At 42.4% G+C, this 10,067-nt stretch overlaps 1 protein-coding gene across 1 annotated transcript in view; it reads left to right on the top strand.

Annotated features, from left to right (window-relative positions):
- Positions 1-1,414: 1,414 nt before the first annotated feature.
- Positions 1,415-10,067, top strand: part of mrps35 (mitochondrial ribosomal protein S35) — a 12,642-nt gene continuing 3,989 nt past the window's right edge. The window contains exons 1-7 of the mRNA XM_060887232.1: positions 1,415-1,618; positions 4,246-4,292; positions 4,390-4,557; positions 6,211-6,271; positions 6,369-6,508; positions 7,134-7,243; positions 8,863-8,932. Of these exons, the coding sequence (XP_060743215.1) occupies positions 1,474-1,618; positions 4,246-4,292; positions 4,390-4,557; positions 6,211-6,271; positions 6,369-6,508; positions 7,134-7,243; positions 8,863-8,932 (741 nt within the window). The 5' untranslated portion in view covers positions 1,415-1,473. The remainder of the gene's footprint in view (positions 1,619-4,245; positions 4,293-4,389; positions 4,558-6,210; positions 6,272-6,368; positions 6,509-7,133; positions 7,244-8,862; positions 8,933-10,067) is intronic.

The raw sequence follows: 10,067 nt of genomic DNA, 5'->3' as shown, positions 1-10,067 counted from the left end.
TATAGAATAGTATAGCGCAGTATAGTGTAGTATAGTATACTACACTATACTGCGCTATATTATACTATACTACACTATGTTATACTATACTATACTATATACTATACTACACTATACTATACATTATACTATACTATATTATATTATACTACACTATATTATACTATACTATACTATATACTATACTACACTATACTGCACTATACTATACATTATACTATACTATATTATATTATATTATACTACACTATACTACACTATATTATACTATACTATACTATATACTATACTATACTACACTATATTATACTATACTATACTATATACTATACTACACTATACTGCACTATACTATACATTATACTATACTATATTATATTATATTATACTATATTATATTATATTATACTACACTATATTATACTATACTATACTATATACTATACTACACTATACTGCACTATACTATACATTATACTATACTACACTACACTATACTACACTATATTATACTATACTATACTATATACTATACTACACTATACTGCACTATACTATACATTATACTATACTATATTATATTATATTATATTGTACTATATTATATTATATTATACTACACTATACTATATACTATACTACACTATACTGCACTATACTATACATTATACTATACTATATTATATTATATTATACTACACTATACTATATACTATACTACACTATACTGCACTATACTATACATTATACTATACTATATTATATTATATTATACTACACTATACTACACTATATTATACTATACTATACTATATACTATACTACACTATACTGCACTATACTATACATTATACTATACTATACTATATTATATTATACTATATTATATTATATTATACTACACTATACTATACTATATACTATACTATACTATACTACACTACACCACTATACTGTGACACCTCTGACCTTGGAGGGTTAATGTGAAGGTCAGGTGTAGTTTGCAACAACTCACTTTTCTTGGCTCCGCCCTCTATTCGCTAAGCGGCGCTTGGCCCCGCCTACCATAAACCATAATACTTTAACATACCATACTGCACTACACCATACTATAACACACTATACCGCATTATACTACACTATACCGCATTACACTACACTAGTATAATACCACTACATACTATTCTATCTGTATGATAAATGTGCAGGTAGGTTTTTGAGATAAATGGAAAGTTGAACGAATTATTTATGTGTTTATGTGCCAACGAAACTTTTTTTTACTTCGCTTTATTAAGGCAGGTGCGGATCTGCGCCGTCTGAGCCACCGTAGTACGTTATTCGCTACTTCGCGACGCACGTTTAAGGCGCAGATCTAGATAGCATTTACACCACAGGACTTGGTGCGGAAATGATGTGAAGCTCAGTGTATCTTTGCGCCCTCTAACGGTACGTGATACACCGGACAGACGCATCATGGCGGCGTCCACGCTCAGTCCCGTGCTTTCGCCCTTAATTAGGTTAACATGCAAAAGGAACGGATTTAACACATTTATTTTACTTAACCAAAGATTCGCATATTCCATAAGACTGCAGACGAGCAATGGCGCTGGGAGCCAAGGTGAGGGTTTGTCACTATGCGTGTTGTGTTTGGGATACAGGACTGTATAAGTGACTACTGTTAATAATCTGTACTGTTTTATAAATGTTTCAGTACATTCTCATGTAGACCACACGTGTGTGTGTGTGTGTGTGTGTGTGTGTGTGTGTGTGTGTGTGTGTGTGTGTGTGTGTGTGTGTGTGTGTGTCTGTCTGTCTGTCTGTCTGTCTGTCTGTCTGTGTGTGTCTGTCTGTCTGTCTGTCTGTCTGTCTGTCTGTCTGTGTGTGCCTCTGTCTGTGTGTGCGCCTCTGTCTGTGTGTGCCTCTGTCTGTGTGTCTGTGTGTGCCTCTGTCTGTGTGTGCCTCTGTCTGTGTGTGCCTCTGTCTGTGTGTGCCTCTGTCTGTGTGTCTGTCTGTCTGTCTGTGTGTGCCTCTGTCTGTGTGTGCCTCTGTCTGTGTGTGCCTCTGTCTGTGTGTGCCTCTGTCTGTGTGTGCCTCTGTCTGTGTGTCTGTCTGTCTGTCTGTCTGTCTGTGTGTGCCTCTGTCTGTGTGTCTGTCTGTGTGAGTGTGTGTGTGTGTGTGTGAGAGAGAGAGTGTGTGTGTGTTTATATGCGCACAAGAACACAATTTATCTCGAAGTGTACATGGATAGATTTATCTATGTTAGTCCCATTGTTAGTCATTGTATTATTGTCATTGTATAGTACAGATACACAGCAACGAAATGCAGTTTGGCATCTACCAGAAGTGCAAAGAGAATCAATTGTGCAAGTAGACTAGTGTGTTGGACGCTATACATACATACATACATGCATGTATGTGTATATATATATATATATATATATATATATATATATATATATATATATATATATATATATATATATAGAGAGAGAGAGAGAGAGAGAGAGAGAGAGAGAGAGATACAGTTGGACTCTTCTATACTAAAGAGGAGATGCCAACTCCATGTGGTCTTTGAGGACAACAACCTCCTCATCAATACAACATTTATCAGACTGTATATTTATAATCACACCCTCCGGTGTCACCCATATGAGGACGAAGTTCCCCTTTGACTCTGGTTCTTCTCAACGTTTCTTCCTTTACCATCTAAGGGAGTTTTTCCTCCCTACAGTCACCTGAGTCACCTCAGACTTGCTCATTGGGGATAAATACATCCACATTTAAATATATCTAATATTAATCTTGAATTTTTGTATCGTATTAATTTTTCTATTATTCTTTATAATAACTTTTTGTTCTGTGTTTGTTCTGTAAAGCCGCTTTGAGACAATGTCCATTGTAAAAGACTCAATAGATACAAATTTGAATTGAATTGAATATATATGTAAACATATATACAGTGAATAAATATAAAGGCTATAAGATACACATAAATAAAATAGTCACTATGTTTGTAGAGAAATGAGGAGTATAAAAAAATACAATATGTGACATGTACATTGTATGTAGAATTGTACAAAAGTTATATACAGTATTTTTTACAGTGTAAAAACTTAACGGTGTAGTGTAGAATTCAGTAGTGTGAGTCAGAAGCTGTCCCTGAACCTGCTGGTTCTGGTGCGGATGTTCCTGTATCTCCTTCTTGATGGAAGGAGGTTAAACAGTTTGTGACTGGGATGTGAAGAGTCCTTAATGATGATGTTCGCTCTGCGCAGACATCTGCTGTGGTGAAGGTGCTCAATGGCAGGTGGTACCAGTGATGCTTTGGGTGATTTTGACCACCATTTGCAGGGCTTTACATTCACACACAGTGGAGCATTTGTACCATACAGTGATGGAGATGGTCAGGATGCTCTCGATGTTGCAGCGGTAGAAACTCCTTAAAATCCCTGGGGACAGATGAGCTTTCTTAAGACTCCTCAAGAAGACCAGGTGTTGTTGTGCCTTCCTAACCAGAGCTGAAATGTTCTGGTGCCAGTACAGGTCCTCAGAGATGTGAACTCCCAAGAACTTAAAGCTGCATGTAAGAATGTAAAACATTTCTTGGCTTATTAAATTAGCCAAGTTGTCGTATGTTGTCGTAACAAAGGGGACAAATCTTGTTGGCCAACACTGTCCTAGTCCTGGTGTAACCCCTGCTCATGCGAGTGTAGTTGCTTTAGCTTCAGCTCAGTAATAAGTGTTCCTTAGCTAATGAGCTGGATCAGCATGTGGAAGCACTAATGGGTGAAAGAGTACAGGGCCGCGGTTGGTTCATGCTGTGTTAAATTACTACAATACTATAAAGTAGTGATGTCGAAGCAACATGTGAATGCGATCTTTACCAAATAGATTTAATGCCACCGTTATCTGTAATGATGCTGAGATACAAGACATACAGTATAGTCACAAGTCATATGTACAGCCTATAATCACTTAAAGAACTGTTTTAGGATTAAGACCTTGTTCGGTTGTTTTGATGGCCCACACCAACGGGCGCTTAAAAGGGCAAATAAAATGAATGAGGTTTTTTAAATTTATTTATTTATTTGTTTGTTTGTTTGTTTATTTAAACCTTAGCCACAAGTGATGTAACTACTATCATGACAGCTTAATTAAACTGTATTATTATAATAGTAGTGATCACCTTTTAATGACACTTGAATCCTTCAACTATTTTCACAGCTGTCTTTATTTCCATTCCAGGGGTATTAGAGAGAGGCAGTCGGGGCCCGAGGAAACCGAGAAGGGCGGCAAGTACTGATTAATTTCTTTATTTAGTTTAATCTTAAAGCGTTTCGGTTAGGGCTTCAGAATGACACGCAGGGTTTTTTCCTCTGCGCAATGCAGGCTGGAGAGCCGCGGACAGAGCGGATGGTGGTGGATCAGGACTGGACTGCAGTTTATCCCACCGCTAAGCCTTTTAAACCCGATGCTGTGCCACTACCAGTGCGAATGGGCTACCCAGTGAAAAGAGGAGTGCCTCCTGAGAAAAAGGGCAATCTGGAACTCATAAAGGTGAGACGAGCTGCCAGATTAACTGTATGAAGATTTTGTAAATGGTGGCATTTTATTTTAAGGTTTTCATAGGCTATACACTGTGCACTTACATGTACAGCATTTTGTAGACATTGTTATCCAGAGCTACTTACATTTAGTAAACGTAAGCACTGTGTGATTTTATCTCATTCATACAACTGTGCAGTTGAGGGTTGAGTGCAGTTTGGGGCATTCACACCAAACACTGTGCAATTTACACTGCACCTGCACCTGCACCTTACACTGCGCGCCCTCACCTTACACTGCGCGCCCTCACCTTACACTGCGCGCCCTCACCTTACACTGCGCGCCCTCACCTTACACTGCGCGCCCTCACCTTACACTGCACGCCCTCACCTTACACTGCGCGCCCTCACCTTACACTGCGCGCCCTCACCTTACACTGCGCGCCCGCACCTTACACTGCGCGCCCTCACCTTACACTGCGCGCCCTCACCTTACACTGCGCGCCCTCACCTTACACTGCGCGCCCTCACCTTACACTGCGCGCCCTCACCTTACACTGCGCGCCCTCACCTTACACTGCGCGCCCTCACCTTACACTGCGCGCCCTCACCTTACACTGCGCGCCCTCACCTTACACTGCGCGCCCTCACCTTACACTGCGCGCCCTCACCTTACACTGCGCGCCCTCACCTTACACTGCGCGCCCGCACCTTACACTGCGCGCCCGCACCTTACACTGCGCGCCCGCACCTTACACTGCGCGCCCTCACCTTACACTGCGCGCCCTCACCTTACACTGCGCGCCCTCACCTTACACTGCGCGCCCTCACCTTACACTGCGCGCCCTCACCTTACACTGCGCGCCCTCACCTTACACTGCGCGCCCTCACCTTACACAGCGCGCCCTCACCTTACACTGCGCGCCCTCACCTTACACTGCGCGCCCTCACCTTACACCGCGCGCCCTCACCTTACACCGCGCGCCCTCACCTTACACCGCGCGCCCGCACCGTACACCGCGCGCCCGCACCGTGCACCGCGCGCCCACCCCGTGCACAAGCACCGTGCACTAGCACCCACACCGTGCACCAGCACCGTACACTGTGAACCCTAATGGGAACTAAATTATAGCTATAGTACTAAATTTAGTCGATTAAAGCATATATGGTAGCACAGTGGTAACATATTTCATGTGACTCCCGCACTTCGTGGGTTCGATTCTCAGCTCGGATGTGAGCTCAGAGTTTGATTTCATTCAGGGTTTTAAACATATGTGATGATCATATTGGATGCATGAAACCTGATGGTGTTGATATTACTCAGCTTAATCACATGGCTTCAATACTATGCATTTGAATGGTCTTTTTTATTTCAGTGCACGTTCAAGTCTGAGGGCAGACGTCAATGCTTTTGCTTCTTCACAAATTTGCAGACACGGATATCTAAACCAGGCCTTCTAACACGTGTGTGCTAACACTGAACAAGTTAGATATCGCTAGCTAGCATGACTCAATCACCATAGAGACTACTCTCTGTTCTGTACAGAAGTTTTTTTGCTGAAAAATCGAGTTCCTGATCAAATCTGTACCACTATGACGTATTTCAAGCTATATATATTGTTCTTTTTCCTTTTTGGAGAATCAACATCATGTCACTGTTTTACAGGTTCCCAACTTTTTACACTTAACCCCAGCTGCCATCAAGAAACACTGTGAAGCGCTCAAACGTACGTCTTTTATAAATCTGCCCTTCCTCTTGTCGGTAGCAGCACAGAGCACAGTTGCATTTCCGAACTCTCTGAGCTTGTGTTTTGTTTGCCGCAGCATTCTGCACCGAGTGGCCTGCCGCTCTGGACTCGGATGTGAAGTGCCAGGAACGTTTTCCCATCCAGATACAGACCAAGGACTTGGTGTCTGCTGGGCCATCGCTCAGGAACCCAGACGCTCGTATCGTCACACTCACAGTGAGACTTGTCTAAACCTTCCAATGACTTTTCTGTCTTTGGATCGTGCTTTAGTTGTAAAGTCCCAGGATTTATTGATTTTTTTTTTACATTTTTTTTTTCTTTATCAGCATTTAGTCTACAGGTTAATATGACATCCTTACTTGCCAAGTCACCAGTTTAATAACGTAACCTCTGATTGTCATATCATTCTTTATACTACAACCAAATTAGTTATTATTATTATTATTATTACTTAGCTTTATTATTTATCAGTTCCTCTACTGCCATATGCTTCAGTCGCACTTGATGATGGATTAATACCCTCATGCAGGAATCTTTTTTAATTTTTTTTGAGCTGATCTGCACATGGACAATAACATTTATTTATTTATTTTTTAATAAATAAATATTTAATTCTTCCTCTTGAATATATTCTCTTGCCAGAGTGATAACATTTGCATTGTAAATCTGGTGGAATTGGTTTGTTTGTTTATTTATTTATTTATTTATTTATTTACTTACATATCATCTGGAACTTTTGCTTCACTTTTGCTGCATTTATTCTCTATATTTCTACATATGATTTGAAACGGTAAAACAGACTAATATCTATTCATCTATTAATATTTAATCGTCGCCTCAGGTAAAGCTGTCCAGTCTGAATCTAGACGATCATGCCAGGAAGAAAATGATCAAACTGTGCGGAGAGCGTTACAACAAAGATACAGACGTACTCACCATCACCACTGACAGGTAGCCTGCACCGCATTCTCACCTTCTGTTGTTAACAAGTTTTTCTAGTTATAATTTCGTGCATATTAAGTTGATCTGTGGAATATTTTCAAGCAACAATTAAAACCATATCCTGCCTTGATGCCCGTGACCCGAGGTAGTTCGGATAAGCGGGAGAAAATGAATGAATGAATGAATGAATGAATTAAAACCATCATATTGATTTATTATTAAAACGGCATTGCTTTCAGTGAATATTCCCTTTTTAGATAGTAACGAGTACTTTGGAAATCCCTAAGCGAAACATTTGGTGCAGGAGCAATAGATCGATAGAAGCCTTTATTTTGTCACATAGACATTACAGCACAGCGAAAGTCTTTCTTCACTTCTTCACATATGACATCTTTTTGTGGGCTGGGGTGAGAGCACAGTGTCAGCCATGATACAACATGATACCTGGAGCAGAGAGGGTTAGGGGCCTTGTTCAAGGGCCCAACAGTGGCAGCATGGTAGCGCTGGGGCTTTCAATCAACAACTCGAAGCCTTAAGCGCTTGAGCCACCGCTGCCCTACAGGGAAGAATTAAGGAGTAATTAAATAAAATATCGCAGTGGCATCATGTCCAACACGCTGTCTAGACAAGATACCCATAATCCTTTAGTAAAACTCGTCTGAACACTTTTTCAGTCAAGCATCTTTTCAACACGGAACAAATGATTTTAAAAGGTTTGTTAAGGTGTAAATATCGACTAGGTCTGTTTTTGGCTTCAAAGCATTCCACGCTATCCCAGGTTGTTCATGGGTAAAGGCATTCTTTGGGTTTGCTTAATGTTTTTCTGTGTTTTTGACTTGTTGGCATGCCTAAACCCAAGGATCAAGGTGTTCCTAAGGTGTGGCACAGTGGACTCATTGTACCAAAGCTTGCAGTAAAGACGGCTTGTGTATTGCAAGCGCATGCATGCCAAACACAATACATTAAAATCTCAGTAGAACATCGTCTGTACAGTACATCAGTATTCAGCACTTGCACAGTGCACATCTCCATCTGGTGAGACCACCAGCAATACGATTACAGGCATCCGTGTCATGTTAGAAACTTGCAAAAAAGCTGCTAGATGCTGGCATGTGTTTTAGCTGAGACCGGAGTTAAACCAAAGGGACGTTATCACTCTGGAGGTATCTACCAGAAATGGCAGTAGACATCACCTCCCCGACTCATCAGACGAGCAACAGAGAGGGTAAACAACAACTGAGCTATAAGGAGGAGTCCATTAAAGGACATTAAGCCTCTCAGTTCTACGGTGTCAGCTTCTAAATACAGCATGTTAATTTGCTTAGAAAATAACTCGATCGATTTCTGGGTTTTCTGCAGATTTGGGCATTTGTGACAAGGCTGGGTCTGAATCATCTCTCTGTTTCCATCATTAACACACAAGAAAACCTGCAGGACAGATAATTGTTTTCCGATTTCTCACAATACCGATTTGTTGCAATTCAAAGCTTTCATATTGTAGATATGGTAGTTTTGTTAAACAGTTCTCTTCTGTACTCTTTTAAAAATGGTACACTCCGTTAACATAAGCTTATTAATTGTAAAAATGTTCCATGTCTTTTTGATTTGAATTTCTTCTTTTTCCACAGTTGTCCACTGAAACAGCAGAATTATGACTACGCCATGTACCTGCTCACTGTTCTGTACCACGAGTCGTGGGTAAGTCCTTTTGAATAAACGAAATGCGAGTACTGAAGTGTTCTTGTGTGATGCCAATGCTCCTATTCTATAGGATATGAAGCGATCATCAAAGCTGGAGCTGTAGCCGTGTCATCTTTCTTCTCGGACATAAATTTTTCAGGGTCTCCATTGTTTTCATCGGGAGAGAGAGAGAGAGATGGCGAGATGGGGGGGAGAGAGAGAGAGCGAGAGAGATGGCGAGACGGGACAGACAGAGAGAGAGCGAGAGAGATGGCGAGACGGGACAGACAGAGAGAGAGCGAGAGAGATGGCGAGACGGGACAGACAGAGAGAGAGAGAGAGAGATGGCGAGACGGGGCAGAGAGAGAGAGAGAGAGAGAGACGGCGAGACGGGGCAGAGAGAGAGAGAGAGAGAGATGGCGAGACGGGGCAGAGAGAGAGAGAGAGAGACGGCGAGACGGGGCAGAGAGAGAGAGAGATGGCGAGACGGGGCAGAGAGAGAGAGAGAGAGATGGCGAGACGGGGCAGAGAGAGAGAGAGAGAGATGGCGAGACGGGGCAGAGAGAGAGAGAGAGAGAGATGGCGAGACGGGGCAGAGAGAGAGAGAGAGAGAGAGAGAGAGAGAGAGAGAGATGGCGAGACGGGGCAGAGAGAGAGAGAGAGAGAGAGAGAGAGAGATGGCGAGACGGGGCAGAGAGAGAGAGAGAGAGAGAGATGGCGAGACGGGGCAGAGAGAGAGAGAGAGAGAGAGAGAGAGATGGCGAGACGGGGCAGAGAGAGAGAGAGAGAGAGAGAGAGAGAGAGATGGCGAGACAGGGCAGAGAGAGAGAGAGAGAGATGGCGAGACGGGGCAGAGAGAGAGAGAGAGAGAGAGAGAGAGAGAGAGAGAGAGAGAGAGAGAGAGATGGCGAGACGGGGCAGAGAGAGAGAGAGAGAGATGGCGAGACGGGGCAGAGAGAGAGAGAGAGATGGCGAGACGGGGCAGAGAGAGAGAGAGAGATGGCGAGACGGGGCAGAGAGAGAGAGAGAGAGAGAGAGAGAGAGAGATGGCGAGAGAGAGAGAGAGAGAGAGATGGCGAGAGAGAGAGAGAGAGAGAGAGAGAGAGAGAGAGAGAGAGAGAGAGACGGCGAGACGGGGCAGAGAGAGAGAGAG

Source organism: Tachysurus vachellii, chromosome 14 (genome assembly GCF_030014155.1).
Source record: "Tachysurus vachellii isolate PV-2020 chromosome 14, HZAU_Pvac_v1, whole genome shotgun sequence".
NCBI classification, from domain to species: Eukaryota; Metazoa; Chordata; class Actinopteri; order Siluriformes; family Bagridae; genus Tachysurus; species Tachysurus vachellii.
Note: the sequence above shows the minus strand (reverse complement) of the source record. Positions and strands in the feature narration are given on the sequence as shown.